Source organism: Heptranchias perlo, chromosome 23 (genome assembly GCF_035084215.1).
Source record: "Heptranchias perlo isolate sHepPer1 chromosome 23, sHepPer1.hap1, whole genome shotgun sequence".
Classification (NCBI taxonomy): Eukaryota; Metazoa; Chordata; class Chondrichthyes; order Hexanchiformes; family Hexanchidae; genus Heptranchias; species Heptranchias perlo.
Window position 1 is genome coordinate 20812926 of NC_090347.1, and position 24413 is coordinate 20837338.

The window sequence follows — 24413 nt, forward strand, 5'->3', positions numbered from 1 at the left end:
CATGTGTCTGCCCATTCCACCAGCCTGTCTGTGTCCTTTTAAAGTCTATTACTATCCTCCTCACTGTTTACTACACTTCCAAGTTTTGTGTCATCTGCAAATTTTGAAATTGTGCCCTGTATACCCAAGTCCAAGTCAATATATATCAAAAAATGCAGTGGTCCTAGTAACAACCCCTGGGGAACACCACTGTATACCTTCCTCCAGTCCAAAAAACAACCGTTCACCACTACTGTTTCCTGTCACTTAGCCAATTTTGTATCCATGCTGCCACTGCTCCTTTTATTCCACGGGCTTCGATTTTGCTGACAAGCCTATTATGTTTTGTTTAACCTCTTGCAAAAATACTGGCAATGATATTTAAAATGAATGTTCATTCTACTTCTTAAAAACAAAAAGTATGTTTCTTTGCAACTTTATATTTTATTTACCTCTTTTTCTAATTCTCCCTCCATTTTCAGAATTGATGGTGGACAGATAATATACTCCTGGATCTTTGCCAAAATCATTCATGAGCTATTCTATGTATGAAAAGTATCTGTTTTTCTTCACTGATTTTTTTTATTTTCCTGATAAAGGATCCTTTCCTGTTGAAGGACCAACCTCTGATGGTAGAATGTGATTGAGAATTCACTGTGGAAGAATTCACCCAAATGGTTCTGGTTAACCAATCCCATCATTAATTATGATTAAACAAAATATTCCTCAGAAGATTATGATTAGCAACTTTTTAAGCTGGCTCCCTGCCTCTCCCAATGCACCTTACCACAATGAGGAGAGGTTAGAAAAACTCTTCAGCCTTGAAAGGAGGCAGATCATAGGGGAGGGGGACCTTATAAAGCTATTTTTTTGCTCTTCTCTGTACCTTCTTCAATGTATATACATTGAGTTGTAGTGCAATGATCAAAACTGAATACAGTACTAATACATTTTGGGAGAACAAAAAATAAGGAATGGGAGCATATACTTGATGGAAAAACAAGGAGGATGTGGATTAACATAATACATAATTCCCTTAAAGCGCAAGTGCAATTAGGTAAACCCATCAAAAAGGTCAACATAATTCTGGGTTTCATAAATACAGGCACAGAGTACAAAGGTAAAGAAGTAATGATGAACTTGTACAAAGATATTAGTTAGGCCAAGGTTAGTGTACTGTGTGCAGTTTTGAGAACCCCATTGTAGAAACAGCATTAAAGTCATAGGCAGCATACCGCATAGATTCAGCAGGGTGATGACTTGGATAGGAAACTATAGTTTATAAAGAGAAATTTGAGATACTGGGACTATTTTCACTGGGTGAGAAGACTAAGTGGAAATTTAAAAGAAGTTTTAAAAAATTATTTAAAATTAAAATGACTAGGGAAAGACCATTTCCTCTGGTTGAGGGGTCATCAATTTAAAATTATCACTAATAGATTGAGGAGAGAGATTAGGAGAAATTTATTTACACAGAGGGTTAATGAAGCATGGAATGCTTTGTCACAGGGAGTAGTTGAGGCAGGGTTCAAAGCATCTTTTAAGGGAACATTAGATAAATATTCAAAGCAGAAGATACAAAAGCAATGGGAAGAGAGCAAAGCAGTGAGATCAGTTTTGGATGGCATAGCTAAGATAGAGAACTCATTGTTATGAGGGTTGGGTTGGGGGGGTAACCCCAGGTGTGCACCAGTTTCCTTTTCTTTCAAAGCTCAAACCATTGCACCAATGCACTGGACCACCATGCCACTCTTCTGTGGAATACTAAGTTCCAGATTCCCCTGCTTGCCCCAGGTGGAAAAAGATGGAGTCTAGTCAGCCACCTACTAGGATAAAATGTGAATGAAATAACAAAAGAAACTAAATTCCAAAGTACAGTGTATTAGTTTAACAATTCTAATGTAATTACCACTGAGGTATGCAGAAGTCTGTATTTCCACTTGCTTCTTTCAGTTAGGTGAGTGCACAGTGCCATACATAACAGCTGGTGTCTATGGTAACTTACTTTATATAGACTGGCAGTGATATCCCACTCACCTAACTGAAAGAAGCTAGTGGAATCGAATCATGAGAATAAACTGAAAAATCTTTTTAAAAAAAATTAAATGACTCTGGTGTACGTCTGGCAGTATAGCAATCCAATGGAAGCCAGTTCTGAAATAGGCCATAAGTGGATCTATAATAAAACAGCAAATTAGTAGGCTTTATCTGCATGTAACAGTTTATTATTCTTTCAAAACTCCATTAACTCTGACAAAAACAAGAGACAGAATTGATTTATTTTCAATAACATTAAAGATGGGCATTAACCTTTCGCTGTGTCTTACACAACTCTATACATAGATTGGCTGATCAGTCATACATAAAGGTTTTTAAAAAGGAAAACCAGACAGTATGAAACAGAGTTATTGTTTTAGAACCTTATTCATCGAGACTAATTGATGTCCAATTGTTTGTTTTAACCCTCTTCAAGGTTCAATGTAAATTGTGGAGCAAGAAGAGACAGAATTGTAGTGAGATGGAGAGACTGCCTTGTAAAGGCAAAGTAGAAAAAAAATGTTTTCCTTGCTGCCATACTCCTCTGGAAATGAATCGTACAAAATGATCAATGACTGCAATTACTATAACACTGTGTTTGCTTTGAGAGTTTGTTTGTGTCCTATAAAAGTTTCTGATGGTCAGCTCAACACTCAAATCTGCACAGTACTATACATAACAGCTGTTATCTATGGTAACTTACTTTATATAGACTGGCAGTGATTTTACCTTCTGCAGTCATCTAACCTGGAACAGGAAGCAATTGGTAAATACAAAGGAAATAAAAATGAAGAGAAGCATTGCTGTAATGCTTGATGCACTCCCAATGTATAAATGCAACAACTCTAAACCATCACACCTGGGATCTAACCAGGTTTTACATTCACTGCTCTGACCCTAGTCATTAACATTTTTGCAACCCTAACTTTTTGTGCAATTTACTTGTTATGTGCAAGGTGGGTTATAATTTGGCAAGAGAAAGAACAAACCCTTGGAATTAACGAGACAAAACCAAGAACCTTTGTACTGTTCTATAAGCCACTTACAGCAGAGATGAATGCACTATCCAGACCAATGCACATATGTTTTTGCTTTGAGAAAATAGAAAACTCAAACTTATGTTGGATGTGATCACTTCCAATTGAAGAACAGCTTGACTCTAGCCATCCTTTTGTCTTAGGACCAGTTCAGCTTGAAATAATAGATTTGTCTTTGTTTATATGCAGTGGGGGAATGAAAACAGAAGTAATACAGTTAGAGATGTGTGAAACCACAGAATCCACATATTTGCTTGGGTTGGGTATGTCGTTGTCCTTCAAAGTCATAATAATATTACTGTTTAGTATGGTCAACAAGAAACTATCTGGCAGAAGTAGGCATTGCTAGAAATTGACTCCAGGTTTCCGAGGCATAGTAAGATTTCACCAGAAAACATTGACAGGAGTACTGACGTTAGAATGGCACATTTTACTAATTAGTATCAGAAAGATATAAGAAAGAATTTGCAATTTATGACCAAAATGCTTTACAGCCATTGAAGTACTTTTGAAGTGTAGTCACTGTTGTAATGTAGGAAACGCAGCAACCAATTTATGCACCGCAAGGTCCTACAAACAGCAATGAGATAATGACCAGATAGTCTGTTTTAGTGATGTTGGTTGAGGGATAAATGTTGTCCAGCACTCCAGGTAGAACTTCCTTGCTTTTCTTCAAGTAGTGCCATGGAATCTTGTAGGTCCACCTGAGGGCAGACAGGGCCTCAGTTTAACATCTCATTCGAAAGGCTGCACTGGAGTGTCAGCCGAGGTTATGTACTCAAGTCTCGAGTGGGACTTGAACCAATAACCTTCAGACTCAGAGGCAAGAATGCTACCATGCTGACACCTGAATGTATATCAATGTTGTCAGACATTGTAGTGAACAGGTTAATAGATCTTAAAGTTGCAGTAATCTTCATTCTACATTGGGTGCAAATCTGTATTGACAACTGTACGATCCATTCCTAACAATGTCTTTAGGATTCAGACTAAAGCATGTAAGAGAGGCCACTTGAAATCTCCCATTAAAGATAACTTTGAGTTTTAACTAAATATGACAAATACTGAAAACCGTTGAAATTTCATCATTTAATTAAATGTTTCTCCTTTTAACAACTGTCTACATTTTAGTACAGCAAACTACTGGTGGTCTTGGTTCCAAACCAGCCCATATATGCTTATCACAGTTTGCTTTATTTTGAATTTATAAATTTAAACAAAGTAATTGTATAAAAGGATACTCCAGTTTTTAAGAATCTAACTTGTTATATTCTTGGCATTTAAAAATAACTTTGGCCTTTCCAGCTGAATGTAAACATACATGTTTATAAAATAGTATTTTCACATATAGATAATAACACTGTTTATTGGTAAGTTTTTCTACATCACTGAGCATTTCTCAGTCTTTGCCATGGGATTGCACATGCTCAGTTGAACTGTTGCTAACATCCATCCATGACCAATTCACACTTTTCGGGATTGACTGTTTTTCTATGCTCACCATCCTGGACAGCAGTTGTTCAATTCAGCCCTACAATTAGTTCTTCTGGTGATGATTGTACCATACTGTTTATCATTAACAGTGATTACTTCACTCCACTGTCTTCATACCAAAGTGGTTATTTCTGCTGTAGAGTCTATTGCAGCAGATTCTTTGAATTTTATTGAAACTGTTGACCAATTAAGTTACACATGAAATGCAGCTGCAAAAAAGTGGTTACATTTGTGTTTTTTAAAAAATCAACTTGGTCAAGTCATAGAATTGTACAAAATTTCAGAACTGACATACAAGATTGTTTTTCTAATCTAGAAGAGAGACATTATGATGCCTCTTCTTGAAAAGCTGCACCAACAGATCAAACATTTCAGATTTACAATCTTCTTGATTGTGGATGCTGGGCATTTTAGAACATTCTCTGTAAGGCACAAGCAAAAGCAATCTACTACTACGTACAAATATTTATGTATTAAAACATAATAGTGTTTTAATTTCTAAAAGTATCCAATTTCTTCACTCATTGGAAAATGTGCTCCTACTAACCATTAGGCATCTAAAGCTGTTGAAATTCCTGAGGACCCAATTCTGGTGGTTACCTCGGAATTGCACCCACTGGTTTCTTCCAGTGCTGCTCTCCCAAGGGTTTGCAGTGCCTCAGTTCGCTCGGTGTTACCAGTTTCCACTGGTATGATGGATCCCAGTCCAGCCTAAGGAGCAGGAACTCCTGCCGTATTAAGACCCCGGGCTCTGGCTCTGTCCCCTTGCTATCATTTGCCTTGTAAGGGGCAGATGGAGGTTTTGCTCCTTACAACTCAACAAGGAAACTCTTGGAGATGGCAGAGAGCCAGCACAACCGGGTCTCCACAATTTTCATGGAAGCTCCACCGGCTCTGGCGGGAGACAAAGGAATTTTGGGGCCTCCATTTTTAACTTCCCTTTTACCACTTTATTAAGTTTACACAGTGCACATTCATTACATCCTCTTCCACACTTTATCATTTCCCACAAAACTTAATTTGGAAATTTGAACTGCATGCATGAATTAGACTTTTAACAAAAACGTACTGCTGAGAGAATGGAACACTGTCTCACTACCTACACACGAATAATAACCTTCAGTTACTGACAAGTGCATCACATAAAACTTCTTGGCTTATGGTGGAAAAGCTAAGGCCTCAGTACGAACAACACTGGGAAAAACGTAGTGTGTTTGGGAGAGACCAAAATCATACAATCAGGTCACTATTCTCCAGTACAGTATTCACATGTTGTTCAAAGATACTTGATAACACAATGATTTTTATCATTAACACAGTTACTAACTTCTTCAAAAAACAAATAAAGCAGGTAGTTTCACTGTACACAGTGAGCAACTGTCACAAGCATAAGCAAAAATTAGATTCAAATCTACGTACTGTAACATAGTGCACACTTATCAGCCTCTGCAAAAACTTTAAGTTATATGCATTCAGGCTGTTAGTGTTATGTGCTAACAATTCGAGTATATCCAACTGCAGTATAATCAAATTTATGGGGCTATGTAATGTCCATTGCTACCAGAAGTGGAATTTTCTCTTTATTATAACTAAGTCAGGTCGGCTCAGTGGTAGCACTCTTGATTCTGAGTCATGGACTCGAGCCCCACTCCAAGACTTGGGCACATAATCTAGGCTGAAACTTAGTGACTATCTCAATGTCCGTTCCTTGAGATCTGTATATTTGTGTGATACAAACCAGGCAAGAGGTATGTTTGCCAAAATTACAGGAGTCAATAATGGAGATAAGGGAACTGACTTTTGACTAATTCCTGGAAGATGTGTATCTCTAATACCCCAGCTACATGACCTTCTGGTGCCCAACCGTGGGAGTTCGGCTTCTAGTGCAGCCAAAACTGACACTAATGGGGAGGAAGTAGAGTCAGCATTGGTGACATTAACCCTTACCATGTTGTGAAGAAACAAGGATGGTTCGAAGACCAAATCAACAGTTGTGATTTATAGTTCTCTCAGGCATAGCTGTCATTCTGGAGTATCTAAGTAAACTTTTACAACAGAATCATTCTAAACATGCCAGAAGTTCCACCAAACAGGCCCAAAATGTACTTTGTTTTTGAGTTAGTACCTCGCAGAATAATACTATTAAAATAAATACCACAAAATCCTGTATAGAATAACAGCAAATGTTAACTATTACTACTACCACTACTACAAAAAAATAGATGACAGATTCATAAGAGATAAGCCAAGGAGTAAACTTGTATGCAGGGTTATACTTGTATTGAGATGAGAGTTCCTTATCGGAGAAACATTTTTTTGTAAAATTCAGGCTATTTTGTTTCGAGACATTCACTCCACATATCTCGTCAGTCCAGTTTGTTGACCATCTCAAACTGGAAGACATGCGGTTATTTCATTTGCAGTTCCAGCAGTTATAATTTATCTCAAAAATGAAAATCAATTGAAATGACTCCTCAGCCTGTGGGGAGCTGGTCCAGTACTGCAGACAAGTTGGTTCTTCAAATATTGTTCAACAGAAATTGATGATATTGTTGCAGTAAATACCAAAATGTGTTTTAGTCTTTGACTCACCAGCTGTGGACCAGACAGACTTCTGACGAAACATAATCTGATTGAGCTGGGTGAGTTATTCAGGATGGCAATGTTAACATAATACTATGCATGTAATGTGAACACATTTAATTAGTAACAAAATAATGAATGGTAGGCTTAGTACTAATATCAATCTTGATTTTCTACATTTGAACCAGAATGAGACTCTACCCTGTCAGTCAGTGCACAATTCAGCGACTCAGTGGCAAATGTCCCAAAATCATATTATATGGCACTGTGAAGCCACAGTCATATATATCTTTAAGAAATCATCATCTCACAGAGATGTTAGTGTCAACTGCTACAATAAGGAATGAGACATCTCTATAAGAAAGCACAGAGTTTCACTGTTGACTGTCTAGAACTGCATGACAAACATTAACAAGCTGCCAACTTGTTATTCTTAGAACTGAATTGCACACACTAAACTCATTTACACCAAATACATGGAGAGGACTCCAAGTTTCCAAGTTAGGAGGGTAGCACCATCCATCAGTATTTTGCCAAAGATATCTGTATGCCAGGAAATGGAAATATGAGAATAAGTGATTTTGAGTGACTCCAAGTTTCTGTTTGCATGAGGCCAACTCCAGATTTAATTTCACCCCCCACCCCCAAACTGTAAAGCAGAAGAGAAGCTTGAAGTTAGAAGAGGTAACTTTAGCACTTTGGCACACAGCTTTGAGCTCCAAACACAAATTAATTCCAGACCCACTCCAGTGAATCCTGTTATAACAGAAACACTCAAGACAAAAGGGTCAGAGATAAGAATGTCAGTTCAATTAAGACTTGGAATTTTCATTAGGGTAGTTCAAGAGTTGGTTTCTGCTTTCTTTGTCGAACATGTGTAGTTGTCATAGACCTATCAAAAATGTGACATATGGTTGCAATGTATAGCAATAATGTACAATATGTATTTCTTCATTTTTTTTTGAGCTTCGTGGGCTTTCTTTTCCTTAATATAAAAAGCCCCTTTTTCACTAACTCGACGTTCTTCCAAAGGACTGCAGCTTATGGACAATGGGGACAGAACTGTTTTCTTTGATCAGTGTCTGTCTTTGGCAGGACACCAGGCATCATGATAGAGGAGACAATGTATAGACTTGAACCTGCAGGAAAATGAGAAGATTTTAAAATAGAATCCAATTTAGGACATTCTATCCATTTACATACATGTTATGTGCAGGAAAAGGATTCATCTTCAGATATGGGTGCAGTATACACCCAAATGGTTTGAAATGCTGACCCAAAGAGAAGAGTTCTTTTTGCACGCAAATTTCCATGGTCAGTTGATCATCATAATTATGTGCAGCTCCAGGTGCTGATTTGGACATATGGAGGGAGTACACTAGTAGTGGGAGTGGAAAACTGCCTATAGGTAATATTATAGGGAAATGTCAAAATACAGGGGCAAAAATTCTTAGGAAAGGCTCACAGGGCATTTCACTGACAGTCTTTGCCAAGACTGAAAGGAGATATGGCAAAAAGGTGACAGGCATAAATAAAGGGAAAGGAAACCCAAGATACGGGTTTAAGTCCACAGGCAAGTGACAATGGAGCCCAAACAGTTGACTCCCTGTTTGATGGCTACTTAAGTGGCGCTAGTGTATTTGATGGTTTCCAGGAGGGTGGCCCACCTGACCACTCCACGACAACATGCCTGCAAACAGCTGGAGGCAAGTTTCAGACCACAGCTGACTGTTTAGTTGACATTCAGGAGTTATGCCAGCCCTATGCTGAATGGCAGCAACTCTAATCCAGCTAATTACTGTCTTATCAGCCTCCTCCCAATCATCAGCAGTGCCATCAAGTGGCACCTGCTCACTAACGTTTGGCTCGGGTTCCACCAGAAACACTCACTTCAGACCTCATCCCATTTTCCAACATGACCTTTTTTCTTGCCCCTCAACCAAAATCTTGGTGCAACATTTAGCCTTCTCCTGTTCTCCCTTTATCCTGTCTCAATATTATCTACATACAGTAGAATGCAGAGAATGCACCAGAGTTATTGTTTGAGCTGATCTACTGATCCTCTCAATCTTTGCTGGCATCTGAGAGCCAGCTCCCTGAGTTTATACTACTAAATCTGAATCCTCTATCTCGGCAGCAGAATCCTAGGTTTTCACTCCACTACTAGGATAAGGGAGATGGATTTAGTAAAGTAAACTCGAGATGCTGATTCACAGTCTGCGGTCTCCTGGAATCTGAACTAAACAAGCATTAGTATAAAAACAGCTAGACAATGTCTGTGGGCTAATGTATTGATTTTAAAAGATAAAAAGAAGTTAATTCCAGTTCGCATCCTTGAATCCTATTAAGAATTGGATTAATGAGTGCACGTGGTTGTTTAGAACATGTCTTTCACCTTTAGAACCCAGGATTAAAGTTGTGACATAAAAACAGAAAATGCTGGAAAACACTCATCCGTTCAGACATCATCTTTGGAGAGAGAAACGGTTAACGTTTCAGGTCAATGACCTGTCATCAGAACTGGATGTTCGAGATTAACAGTTTTTAAGAAAGTACAGAGCCAGGGAAAAGGGTGAAGGGGAGGAAAGGTTGTGTCATTTGCATGCAACTTCATAAAGGGGTAGGATATTACCAGTTCAAATTCTTGTACCAAGCTCATCTCGATATGATATTGAAAGATCACATGACTTCATAAGCCATCTCTCGCCTTCAATCAGCAAATAGAGCATCACCCCTTCAAACTCCATTTTAACTTTAAAGTCACTATGAAAATTTAGTTAACAAAAAACAAACATGCAAATAAATCATATGTTAGTTATATATGTACATTAGAAATGCTTCCTCTAACTCCTCCAGTGGAAAACAGTGAAAGTATCACATCTCTAAGCACTAAGTTAACCCTTTGTAAATAACATTTATATTGCACGGTATTTATTTTCTTAAATTCCTTACGACTGTGAACATCTGTTCTCATCTAAACTATATCTTGGAAGTTTCAAACTGACTAACTGGCTCCTTCTGTCAAAGATTTTCAAACTGACCCTTTCCTTCTTTTAGTTTTTCTAAACTGGCATGTGGATTCAAACAGAATAGCTCTTTTTATGTCCCAGAAAAGAGTTACTGGGATTTCCTAGACTTTGAATGATTGATCACTCAAATTTAAAAAGGGACCATCAGTCATACACAAACTAAACCAATCATATAGACTTGTTTTGAGTTATTCCTCTCTCAAGCCTATAACCAACTAAACATGTAATACAGAATCAAAATAAGCTCAGTATGATTATTTTATTTGCAGTTATATACTATGATTGGTGGCAGTTCCTTTAAATCCAATCAAAACTAGATAAAACTACTTCATTTTTGTCAGACTCATTTTTGTCAGACTCATACATGTATTGCATTTAAAATGTCTAGTTATGATTCTGTATAGATTCATGACATTTTTACTTAAATTATACTTACTGCAAACTTTGAAATCCTATTTTATAAAATGCAGCTTCTAATTATATCAGTAGGTTAACTATAAATCATTTGCGGTCATTTGGAACAATTTGCCTTTAGTAGGAGAAAATGAAAAACAAGTCACTGTACCGTGAAGGATCCTCAGCCAGGCTGAAAGGCCCTTGGACTCTCAGTACATTCCGCTTGATTTCTGAACTTCCATAACTTAAGGTAACCTAAAACAATTGCAATTAATAGTTTAGGTACTACATTCAGTCTGTTTTCAAAAACCGCAGAACATAGTGTTTCATCATGAACAGAGCCAGAGACGACTTTATGTCAAATACTTTACATCCCTGAAATACATGGGTCTGCTCCAACTCAGCAAATTGAGCACCAGTAACCTCCACTCCTGACTCCGCTGGAGTATCTGGATTGGGGGGGGGGGGGGGGGAGGGAACCAGAAGGCGTAATCTCATTTGCATAGATATGATGGCCACCCACATCACCATGGCCGCATTCTGGGTGCCCACCAGAGGGGATGCAGGAAAAGCAGCTCCAACAAGTCACTCACTCATCTGCTGGTATTACTGCCCAGGGAATTTTATTTAATGGTGTCTAACTGGGCCCCTTGATAAGGGAGGTGATTTTACAACAAGAGCCAGTAGTGTGATTGGGGTTTCAAGCCAAGACCCAGCAAGGCCTGGATCCTACTTCTACTGCTGAGTATGCTGGTTTCATCCCAGCGTTCAGGGTGCTCAGTCATAGGGAGGCAGGGGTTGAGGAAATTTTCAGCATCAGAATTATGCCCTCCTAGTCTTGCGCCATCTAACATCAGGCGCATATTTGAGGAGAACAGAGGCTCAGCCTAAGCAAGCCCCTGCACAAATGGTCAGCCTGGGCATGGATTTATTGTAACTGGTCCTGGCCAATTATCCGCCTCCTTCGCTGCACTTTCAGTCGACTTACACCAGGAGTGCGCCATTGGTCCTCAAGAAATGAAGAACCTATAAAGCCCAATTTTTTCCACAACCAAGTCTAAGCTAAGCTAGGATTGTGCCCGCTGGTGTCCTCCACCACTGACCCTGTTGGAGTTTGCAGGGTCAGTGGGGGAGCATCTAATAGCATGGATATGGTGGGCACAAGTGCCACTTTTGGTGCATCCCTGGTACACACCCACCTCATGCGCCAGAAACTTAGGCCTCCACTCATCCATGGGGGTGGAAGGAAACTAATGCGCTGATATCCCAATGGGTATACACACCATGCGGTGTAGTATTGAGCCTTACAAACCAGAAACTCCCAGGTTTGAATCTTTGTCTATACTGAGTTAGCTGATAGAAACTAGGGAGGTAGTGGGGGGGGAGGGGGGTTCACTACTATTAGTTTTAATGCCTCTTGGTTGGGGAGAGCAAAAACATGTGATCTGTATCCTGTGACCCCCCCCCAAACCCCTTGCCGGAAAATGCACAGCTGTGGATGTTGGATAAGGTACGGTCAGGATTGGACTCAGTCATGATCCTGCCAACTGTCAAATAATCCGTTGACATTCACTGTCTAGGCTCATGTGATGACTGGCCATATGGATGAGGTATTTGAGTGCTGCTGGCAGACGCGGAACCGTATCCTAACACCTGTGATCACTTTCAGGGGAGATGGAGAAAAAAAAAAGAAAATTACAGTCAATTCTAAAATGAAGGCTGGAGATCCCGACCTGACTGGGGATGGTAGGTGGTGGGATCTGCTGCAGGTTTTCTAGGTGTGAGTGGAACAGATCGCTGTGAATCATCTTCACCTCCAGCAGACCTTCGATGATATAGCCAATTGTGCAGTCATCGGGGAGGCGGATCTTCTCCGCTGTACTGATAAAGTTCCCAAAACTGTTAACGAAAATCAAAAGTGATATTTACACAAAATGGGAGTTTTGTACCATTCTTACAATGAGAACACATTGATTTTAGAAGCAAGGGAACCTGATGTGACCTTAGCCCCCAGCAGTGTTCCTCGAGAGCAAAAAGACAGTTAGAAGACCACAAGAGATATGATGGAAAGCACAAGGGCAAAGGAGTGAGAAGCGAGAGTGGTGAAGCCAGTTATTCATGTATAGAATTAACTTCCACCAAATGTAATTAGCTAGAGATTTGAAGCAAGAGAAGCAAAGGAAGAAACAGCAGGAGGCATAAAGAAATAAAGAAAGAAGAGGAAGAACAAAAAAACAGCAAGGTGTAGGGAGGGACTGGGAGGACTGAAACAATCTCGAGTACAGATAGCAAGTTATAAATTAAACTACGTAACTCTACGTAAAAAAAATCCACAGTGAATTGAAAAGTACAGAAGCAGTTTAATTGTTTCTATGCAGGTCAAAGGATAACCTTAGGAGGAAAAGTCTGACCAGGATATAAGAATACTGAAAGTTGAACAGATAATGTGAGATCAGTGACTGAGAGTCTTCTTATTACACCTTGATCACTGAAATGCTGTAATGAACACAGGGTTAGCAATGTGAAATTGATTATGTAACAAAGTTTAAAAGCATATCCTGTAACAAGTATTCATCCTACGAAACCTGTCCACTTAAGATGATGTCCAAATGTGGAGGTAGTAGCCTAGATTTCCGATCAGTATTTAAAATAATGCCAATCAGAAAATCTAGGTTAGAGCATCTGGTTCAGAGCTCCACTAAAGTTTTGGTTCAGAAACTAATTAAATTACAGGTTCTTTGAAGGACATGGGATACTTCATCTGTTTCAATCTCACAGTCAGAATTGTGCTTTTCAATTGATATCAGATGTCAAAAACAGATTATTATAGCTCCAAGAAGTCTTAGTTCAAGCTGACTCCACTTTGTCTACCAAAGTATTAAAACGATGTAACATTTTGATTGCCTGATTATTGAGAAGAAATTGTTTTATCTCCAAAGAAAAAGATACTCTTATGAATCTCATGACCTTTGGTTTTCTATTTTGCCTAACCATTATAATGGTTACGGATAGAAAATCTGTGAGTGGTCATCACATTAAATCACTATCAGTAACTGTGTTATTACGTGTTTACTGAGAAAAGCTGCAAGTATTTCAGGCTTGTCTTTTCTTATTTTTAAACAGACAGACCAGTTCATATATTTTGTAAAGTTAGTTCTCTACTGTATCTATTGTTTTTTTGATACATTATTCCATCTGTAAATAAATTAGACCTAGGTAAACATTCTTAAACTTGGCCGCAGGTTTGGTTCGCAAGAGATTCAGTTTGCTTGTGGATACTAATTTAGCTGTGAACATAAGAAAGGTTTTGGGGGAAAGAGTTGGACTGTAACTGACCCACTTGAATGGGATGTGAACCAGTCGGCTGAAAAGGTCTAGAAACAGTGAAGCAGCAAAATTCAGTAGAGAGTAAGAGAAATCCTTGGACGTGGTAACCAGCCTGCAGAACAACCCGGAAGGAAGTAGCTCCAGCCAGCAGGAAAAAAGGGTCTATGACAGTTTGTTTTTAAAGTACACACAGTCTAAAAGCTGAGTGAATGCAGCTGTGAATTCAAAAGAGCCGTGTATGTGGGTGGCGCTCATGTTGTTCAGCTTTCAGTAGCTTTGGTCTTGCTCAACAAGTTTTCATGCGGTGAATAGATTACTTCAAGTTTATGAATCTGCACTCTGTAGTTTACTAACACCTACTTTCATTTTCTGCGGAGTGATAGAAGCAGGGTGTTTAATACATTCAAATTATACACGTAGAGACAAGAAAATAAGTAGCGATGATACATTTGAGTTTTTACTGATTGCACATAGCAAGTGACACTGGTGAGTTTTTATTTCATGTCAATCAGATCTAGAAAATTTTAACTGGGAAGGGTCACTGAGTATTTACATACATTTTTGCTATAGTAAAGATCCATAAATGTTGACCATATAGCGGTGTCATTTGTATGCTATGTAGAGAAAATGATCATACAGTAATTGAGCTAAAGAAAACAGTAACCTTTCAAACAAGTATCTTGATTATAAATTACCTGCCCTTGATGTGTTCCAGGTAGTTATTTTTTAATTTTTTGTCTTTATTTCCTGAGCAAACTTGCACGTGTACGGAACACACAGAAATGCTGTAGTGATATTAGTCAAGCGGATTCCTGCAGAGTGCAGCTTTTACCCAGCACTGACACGAGTTTGTTCCAATTCTGTTTCCAGCAATTTACAAAATCTTTGGTAAAGAGGGGGGAATTTAACATAAAACACACAAACTAAATATGCCAGTGCTGGGTACAGAGCATAAGAAAATCCAGAGTTCGAAAAGGCCTTTCAGCCCATTAAGCTAGCTCCATCCCGAAGAACTGCAGCAAGCAGACAGGGCCTCAGTTTAATACCCCATCCAAAAGACAGGACAACCAACAATGCAGCACTCCCTCAGGTCTGTACAGGAGTATGATCCTAAATACACGCTCAAGTTCTGGAGTAGGCTTGAACCCATAGGCCTCTGACTCAGAGCCGAGAGTGATAACATCTGAGCCTACCTAACACGTGCACCGCAGAGACCTCCTTGCTGGCATCATCAGATGGCTGACTCAGAACATTTATGCAAAATTGATACAGAGTGATCTGCCTCCAGGCCCTCCCATTGTGGAGTTCCAGTGGGAAAGGTGGGACGTGGCGTTCCACAAGGATCGGTGCTGGGACCACTGTTGTTCACTATTTACATAAATGATTTGGACTCGGGAATTGGAAGTACAATTTCAAAATTTGCAGACACAACAAATTGGGGGTACTGAGGATGACTGCGACAAAACACAGGAAGACATTAATAAACTTGCAGAATGGGTGTGTGATTGGCAAATGTATTTCAATATGGATAAGTATGAGGTGGTACATTTTAGTAGGAAGAAAAAGGAAGCTGCATACTGCTTGGGAAAAAAAAAGAGTCTAAATGGGATAGAGGAGCAGAGGGATTTGGGGGTACAGATACACAAATCACTAAAAGTAGCAATGCAGGTTAATAAGGCCAAAAAAAAGCAAACCAAACACTGGGGTTCATTTCTGAAGGGATAAAATTCAAAAGCAGAGAAGTTATATTAAACTTGTATAAATCCTTGGTCAGACCACACTTGGAGCACTGCGAACAGTTCTGGTCTCCATATTATAAAAAGGATATAGAGGCACTAGAGAAGATGCAAAAACGATTTATTAGGATGATACCAGAACTGAGGTTACACCCATCAGGAAACATTGAACAGACTGGGGCTGTTTTCTCTAGAAAAGAGAAGACCGAGGGGTGACCTGATAGAGGTCTTTAAGATGACGAAAGGATTTGATAGGATAGATGTAGAGATGTTTCCATTTGTGGGGGGAGACCAGAACTAGGGGCCATAAATGTAAAGATAATCACTAATAAATAAAATAGGGAATTCAGGAGAAGCTTCTTTACCCAGAGAGTGGTTAGAATGTGGAATTTGCTATCAGGGGGTAGTAGTTGAAGCGACTAACATAGATGCATTTACGGGGACACTAGATACACACGAGGGAGAAAGGAATAGAAGGATATGCTGATAGGATTAGATGAAGTATGGAGGGAGGAGGCTCGTGTGCAGCATAAACAACGGCATGGACCTGTTGGGCCGAATGGCCTGTTTCTGTGCTGTACTATCAATGTAATTCTATGTAATTGTGTCTACTTCACTTGTTTATCAACTAACAGATACATTCGGGCTCTGTAAAGAAGATCTTCAAACACATAAAAGAAATAGCCACCAGAAATTTAGGGGAAGCAAATCCAGCAAAAGTAGAAAGACTGATTAACGCAGTAAACTAAATAGTTAACATATATTAAAAAATGGTACCTGGCCCATGGACTCATCTTTAGTGCCAGCCCACGGCTGATACAGAACCCAGCTCCTCCTGTAGCAAACCAGAACTTCACAGAGGTCTGAAGGACACAAATAAGACAATGTTTCTACTACACCATTTGTAATAAAGACAGACAAATTGTACCAATTTAGTTCTAATCAGTCAATTGTAAGTCACATTTTTGCCAGAATTTCAAATGCTGTGGGTCTGGCTCTCTCCAGGACCAGAGTTCCAGGTGGAATGATGACTGAATCAGCCCAGGGAGCTGACTTTCAGAACTAGTGTAGAGAAAATGGCGAGTACAAACAGTACTACTTGGATACACCAATATGTGGCTTAATGTCCTACCGCTAAAGAAATTCAATAGTATTCTTGACACTGGCAAATAGATTCTGCTGCTGAATCCTTACACTTTTACTCATTTACTACACTTACCGACCCATCACTCTTTACCCTCTCTGCAGCCTCCACTGGATGATCAAGACTTGGTCTGCCAATGTAAACATCTTGTGTGTGCGAGTATGCAGATAACAGGTAGACCAGACTGCGAATATTTACATAATTGTCATCATCAACATGGCAAAACCATCTAGAAAACAATGTTAAAATAGGACGGACTTAATATTTCAGACAATACACAACCATAGGGATGAATTTTGTGAAACTAGAAAAAAAATAATTTCTGTTGTATGGATTACAAAATAAATTCATTTATCTGTAAAATAGAATAAGGAGGCCCAGCACCAGAAGATAGTGAGGATTCTAGCATGCTCCTGTGGGAAGCGGAAGGAAAGCATCCAATTTGCTGCATTTTCCCCAGAGTAAGCCAAGGGTGTTAAGCAAGTTTTGTAGATTATGCTTGTGGCAGATTCATATATGGCAATCAAGCTCTAACATGTTTCACAGAAAAATACAACTTTTTAAAAAATCTTTTCTATTTTCTCTGCCTCCCATTTTCAGTTTTTCCTGTGCCATGCACTACTTCCTGACTTGTCAGTGGCATTCTGTTAGTGATTGCTGGGAACAAAATGCAAATGGCCTGAGGAAATCTGCTCTTACACTGCTTCCTTTTCTGAGGGAAATTACTACTTTCTGCTTTCCAGTGGCACAGCAGTAGATTGGAAAATCATCAAGTAAGGAACTTTTAAAAAAAATTCAGTCTCGGCATGTGGGCGCCGCTGGCAAAGCCAGCATTTATTGCCTATCCCTAGTTGCCGAGAAGGTGATGGTGAGCTTTGTTCCTGAATCGCGGCAGTTCATAATTCTTTGTAGTGATTTGATACAACCACTTGCTAGGCCACTTTAGGAGGGCAGTTAAGAGTCAACTACATTGGTGTGGGACTGGAGTCACACATAGGCCAGACCAGGTAAGGATGGCAAGTTTCCTTCCCTAAAGGAAATTAGTGAACCAATTGGATTTTTGCGACAATCCAACAGCTTCATCGTCACTTTTACTGATACCAGATTTTTTAAATTTAATTTTTTTTAAAACTGAATTCAAATTCTCAAACTGCCATGGTGGGATTTAAACTTGTGTTTTCTGGGTTATTAGTCCAGGCCTCTGGATTACTAGTCCAGTAACATAACCACTACGCTACCATACACTTTTTAGCAGTCAACATCTTGACCCTTTGTGGAACTGTGCATTGTAGTTTTGAACATGTTACTTTTTAACTGTTACCCCCGTATCTCATCTTCCCTGATTGAGTAGGCAGGAAGTGTGCTGGATTAGCTTTGAGGTTGCTGGCCATTAGAATATTGCAAAAAGACTGATTCCAGTTAACCTCACTAAAATTCTTCCAAAACAATCTGCCTGAACAAATATAACCAAAAAAAAACGTTATATTTTATTTCCAGCCGACTATTTCTGAAACTGGTATTATTATATTCCCCAAAATTACACAATGTCCGTTCATACTGAAAGAGCCTTTTCAACTATCCTCTACCATAACGGTCTTTTGACATTTAATGTGACATTTATGAAGGCTTTGTCACTATACAGCTCCTCTGCATAATAGAAAATGCTGCAGTCTGCCATGATGGTTGGTAATAAGACTCTCTGGATTAAAGACATCAGGTTGTCTCAATCTTTTAAAATTAACTTAAATAAACTTGTAAAATCTGTCAAGGTGTGTCTTTAACTAGTTGAAAAACATCACACAGCCACATAACTCACAGGTCTAACACACATGTCCAACTCACTCAGAGGTTTATTTTTCTATGAATTACAAAGTCTTGTGTATCTCAGTGGTTTTCAAACGTTCCTATGTGGGGGAAGGGGGAAAAATACTGACACACTCCCATTGGCCCCCGGCTTCATTTCGGAAAAGCATCAGCTACCCAAAAGATTGCAGAGAATTTTTTTTAATATCATACAGCAACAGATAAAATACGCTACTAAGCCAACAATTACAGAAAAATTCAAACATCTGATGACATCTGGGGACCCCAGTCTGAAAACCTATGGTGCATCCTATTAGATATATATAAGCGTATAAAGTAATAGTGTAAGTTTCTAAACACACTTACTTTTTTTTAGATTCAATGAACTTGTCATACTCCACAGACATCTTACAACAAAGTGCTTGGCGTGTATGTGCAGCAGAGCAGTTTGTGTTAATCATATGATCTCCTAAACAAAGAGAAAGCAGAAAGAAAAGAGTGGCTTGTTCATCATTTGAACAACATCCAAAACATCTAATTATTCCCATCTGGCTTAATCCATTTTCAGTTGAACTCTTTGGATAAAAAAAGATTTTTCAACTATTTCTAAAACACGTATTTAACATTTACAGTCATGTCCCACAAACATTTTTCCTTTGAAAAACAAATAATTGCTATTTTGATAGCTAGTGCTGATTATAACTCAGCAAATCGATAGATCATTTCCTCATTTAAAAAGAGTCTCTGAATACAGCAGGTTTCCATTATAAACCTTTCCAACACACTATGACCTCCAATACAATTTATCACTTCAGAACTTGGGCACAGTGGTCTTCAGATTAAAAATTATGAGAAATTAAAAATTAATTAAAAATTAAGATACAATGCGGAGATTTATTGATGTTAGAGTGCATCGCAAATCCTTAGAAGTCCTATCTGACAGTATTGAAGTCACCAGTTATCAGACTACTCCATTGTGCTCATCATGGGAAGATGTCTACGCTACAGGAATGAGATACCTTTCCTGGTACCACCCCATGAGAGAATCGAACCATGCCAGGTCAGGTAGAATGCAAGTCACATGCAAAGCACAGCTCCCTCTGCCCATCAGCAATAAAACAAAAGTCATACAAGACCAATTAAAACAGTCCTCAAAAATAACAACTCTCCAATTTATTTACAAGAGATAATTATTCAACATGTTCTAGGGAAGATACAGAATTTCCTTAAAAACATTTTGAAATAATTTTAAAGACTGCAAAACATGCATCAAATAGACTGTTTATGTATATAAATTTGAGCAGCAATTTTTATTTTTAATGCAAGAGTTAATCACACTTTTACATTGCAAGTCATTGTACAAATGAAATGCACTCAGAACAGATGTAATGCAGAATAATTATCATCTTTTACATCAATTCCTGTCAGTGGTGGTCACAGAATACAAACTATAAGTGGTATATTGAGAGTTTCTGGAGAATTCCAACTAATCTGTGAAAAAAGTCAATGAATGCGCTACTGAAATACTCTGAGAAACTGGGTTATACAGCTGAACGGCAGCCAATCCACATCCCAGTGGAGTTAAGACAGCAGGCTCCTTCATCGTTTGGTAAAGTTCCAGGCTAGATTCTTGTTTCTATACTTACCAGCCTTTTCTCGCAATTCTTTGTCCTCCCCATCTGTGAATATGAATGTCTGGGGAAAGAAAAAGAAGTATTAAGAGACTGTTTAGTATATTCATTTCATCCCTGTTGAATTACTGAGCATTCCCAAAGCCAGCTACTTAGTCATATGGACAACTGTACATTTGATTTTGAGTTAAACTGCTCTTATGCCCAACTCAAGCCAACTGCAATTTAAGGATATCCCTCTCTACTGAAATGAGTAGCTTCTTTCATTGACGGACCAATAGAAGGAAGTAAGCCAAACCACAAATACAATATATATTGTATTCTTTTCAGCCCACCTGCGGTACCCGTGATTTGGTGATACAGTTAAAATGAAGACTGATCAGAGTATTCAATGTTCAGTAGAAACAATGATGTGGAGATGCCGGTGATGGACTGGGGTGGACAAATGTAAGGAATCTTACAACACCAGGTTATAGTCCAACAAATTTATTTTAAAATCACAAGCTTTCGGAGATTATCCCCTTCATCTGACGAAGGGGATAACCTCCGAAAGCTTGTGATTTTAAAATAAATTTGTTGGACTATAACCTGGTGTTGTAAGATTCCTTACAGTAGAAACAAGGTGAGGGTTTTTTTTAAGTAAATTGGACTAGGTTTATTTTTCCTCCAATTAATCATGAGCAATAAAGGAAACATTTAGTAGAAGGCTGCCACTTGTGAACTTTGACCTCTGGCAATTTTATTTCTTCTGCCACCAACAGAATTATTTCCCTTTTCATTAATTCCATTGTTACTAATATTGTCACATACACTTGAGATGAATATATCACTAATGGGTAGGAGCTGTGACCAATTTCAATTGGAGGGTGAATTCTATACAACACACACTTTAAGCATCACTCTGGGAATATTGCAGAATTTATGGGGGTGGGGGGTGAAGATAAATGGCAAAAGCTTCAACCCCTTTACACATGGAGGAACAACATTTCTCTGTAATGCAATCTTTGTCATTTTTCTAGAGGTTTTCTTTGTATGAAGTAACGTTAAGGTTCACATGGACAAAAAAGTTAATAGGATGTACGAAAGTAGAAGAATTTTTAAAAGGTCTAAGCATTCCTGAATAATGAATACTCTTGAAAATCTACGCAATTATCATATGTTTTAAAAAAAATGATTACCAGAAAACCAGCCGTGGTAAGTGGTTTGTCTTCTTTTAGACTGAGCCAACCTAATCCCCAATCTTGAATTTAACTTTGGGTAATAAACTATTGCACATTAATGATTGCTCAAGCAAATCCTGAACAGCAAATAACTAACATTTAGAGAGATTAATATTGTATCATATAGCTTCTTTAATACCAGACAACTCCCCCTCTCCCACTTGTTTTGACCCTAAATTATACAACCAAAGCTCAAAGGCTAGATGCATGGACAATGTTATGTCTCTTCAACAGTGCACGCTTGAAGGAACCTAACTCAGCCTACCAGCCCTAAAGAAACATAATCCATTGTGATCAAATACAGACACTGTAACAATAACGCTCTGCTGCACAAGTACTGTGCTATATATTTATGTTTTACACATTTCTGCTCCATTAGTATCTGCGTTGGTCACACTCCCACAATTCTTTGCTAGGATAAATATTGCACTTGGCAGCAGAAAGCAAACATCTGCATCATGCTTTTGTTGGAGCATATCGCTGCCCTGTTTTCATTTGTAGAGTCTTAGCAGATGTAAAACTATCCATCCGCTAGGCTTCCACGTGGAGCACTGAGCAAATATTTATGTTAACCCAACAAGTACCGACTTCCTTCACAGCTTTAAAAGATGCACGTTTTTTCGGTGGCACAGTGACACTGGAGGACTATTGGACCAATTCACAATGGCACAGAATGGTAGGACATGAGTTTGTATTTGCAAATCCCTACACAGTTATTTCCAGATCTTAGTTGCTGTGGGATGGTGCCAAAAAGAAGGAATAAAGGGGAAGTTTTCATCAGACCACTTTTGCACAATTCCTGGCAGTTGGTCTAGAGCACCAATGGTGGTGGCCTGGGAAGAGATGGTCAGCCTGCCTTAGCTCAAAGGTTGGTTGCCCAAGAGGGACTATTGCAACAGAAGAACATTGGAGGGGTAAAAGAAAGCTTAAAAGCTGTTTTTTTAAAACCAAAATTTCCATTAAAGCTTTAAAAAAAAATATTTAAATTACCTGACCCAAAGTTCAAGGGCTTTTAATATCTCCTTTTTTTAAAAAAAAAAGGCTCAACATCCATTTTTTTCCCCCAATTACGTTTCTGTGAAGCATATTTTTCTACATTAAAAAGATGTTATATAACACAAGTTACTGTTGTCTAAATTTCAATGTAAGGAATTCCACTTTTATTTTTTTCCCCTCATCTTGGTTTCTCCTTTATTTTATTTACATTTTCTGTTCCTTATTTTCTCTTGTGGCTCTATTGTGCCTTTTTATTCTCCTGTCTCTATTTTTCCTTCTTTCTTTCAACTTCTCCTTTTGTTTGTTCGGAGGAAGCAGTTGGGATGAACATGCCTGGACGGAGATGCACCCCTGGAAGATAAACACAGTACAGGCAGTTGGATGACGATAAGGGAAAACTGGGGAAATTTGGAGGGGACTCCAGTTTACATGGCTTTCATTGTTAATTGTATCATGTGATTTATATCAAATAGTGTTAATTGTACTCAGGTGGTGTGTGTCAATTGGGGACTCTCTTGTATCCTTTTAATATGAGAGCTTATCTAGGGTGTGATGTGGATCTGTGTGAATAAAAGCTTGGAAACAACTGAAGACCAGGCTCCAGTATTCCATCCTTCATCACCACGCTATCTATTATAACATTCATCTTTTTTGTCATGCAACCAATGACTAAAATTAAAAACATTTAGAACTATTTGCTAGGATATTTATCCTAGCAAAGATTTTCCAGTGAATATTAGTCATGATCTTACTGTCGACTGCCAGTTCTCCACATCTTTTTGATGTTGTCGAGGATGGATTCTGGCATGAGTATGCTAACCTCATCTGTATGACTCTGGACTGCCAAAGTCGAGAAACAAGAGATAGATTTTCTCCACGGTATATCAAAAAAGACTTCAGTCATCTTTCACTGGACCAGATTCATGCTTTTGTAGTACACATAAGTTTCTAACTGTGTAAGCAAGTAAAACTGAACTTTCCTGAAGATCCTCTGTCTATCAGTTTTTCTCCCTGTGTACCCCAAAGTAGCAATTACCAAGGAAAGGAGCTGAATGTTTGCAATGTTTTTGATTGAATAGAGGTTGGTACTTTTACAGAAAATATAAAACTAGTGATCTGCCTCATGGGTAAGATTCTCAACATTGTTACTGACTTCACCTTTTCAGATTTGGTCTTTTTAAGTAGCAATTAATGTAAATATGCAGCCCTCCCTTAGCATTTCCAGACTTTTTTTCAATACATCTAGCTTTTGCACAAGTGAACCTGTCATTAGTTCTATGACTACACAAATGACTGCAGAATTCATCCTTTAATCCATTCAATTTTCTATAAATAAAGATATATATAGATATAATATGTAAATATGAAAAAAAGAAAAAGAAAATTAGTCCAGTTTGGGTTCAAACCTTCCTTTCTAGTTCAACCTTTCCTTTTTTGTACAATAAGACTAATGCTGGGTGCCTCTCTCTCACTCATACCCCTTGCACACAAGTTACCAAGTTGCATTGCCAGAGGCTCACCAGAAAATTTGTTTGGCACCAGGGAATAATTTATTATTTTTATCATTTAAGAAAAATAATTCAACCTTAAAAGAAAAACTTGCATTGAGTAACCAAGGTGAAGAGCCAAGGCCCACAGTACAAGATATTACCAAAACTGAAAAAAGTAAAAGAGCAGACAAGCTCAGTCAGGAAGCAGCGATAAGGTAATAATTGTTTTGGGTTTTAAAAGAACAAAGATTGGAGGAGGAAAGAAAGGAGTGCCACAGTTTTAGGCTCCTGGGAAAGAATGAGTTCAAGCAGGACACCGTACAATAGGTCTGGATTTCAATAGGATGGGGATGTAGAGAGGAGAAAGAGAGTGTACAGGACAGCATATTGGGAGCTTAGAGGGAACAAGAAAGGAAAGTTCCGAGTAGGACACATCATAGTAGTGCTGCTAAGATATAGAAAGGCAAGAAAGCTTGCAATAGAGGGACGTTGCAGGTTAGAGGTAAAAGAG

The 24413-nt window shown here is 38.6% G+C and overlaps 1 protein-coding gene across 1 annotated transcript in view; it reads right to left on the reverse strand.

Moving 5' to 3' along the window:
• Positions 1-4127: 4127 nt before the first annotated feature.
• rfng (RFNG O-fucosylpeptide 3-beta-N-acetylglucosaminyltransferase) overlaps positions 4128-24413 on the reverse strand; it is a 36003-nt gene continuing 15717 nt past the window's right edge. Inside the window, exons 2-8 of the mRNA XM_068004157.1 lie at positions 20212-20260; positions 18932-19034; positions 16838-16991; positions 16396-16481; positions 12289-12454; positions 10725-10810; positions 4128-8269 (exon numbers count right to left, since the gene is read on the reverse strand). Of these exons, the coding sequence (XP_067860258.1) occupies positions 8206-8269; positions 10725-10810; positions 12289-12454; positions 16396-16481; positions 16838-16991; positions 18932-19034; positions 20212-20260 (708 nt within the window). The 3' untranslated portion in view covers positions 4128-8205. The remainder of the gene's footprint in view (positions 8270-10724; positions 10811-12288; positions 12455-16395; positions 16482-16837; positions 16992-18931; positions 19035-20211; positions 20261-24413) is intronic.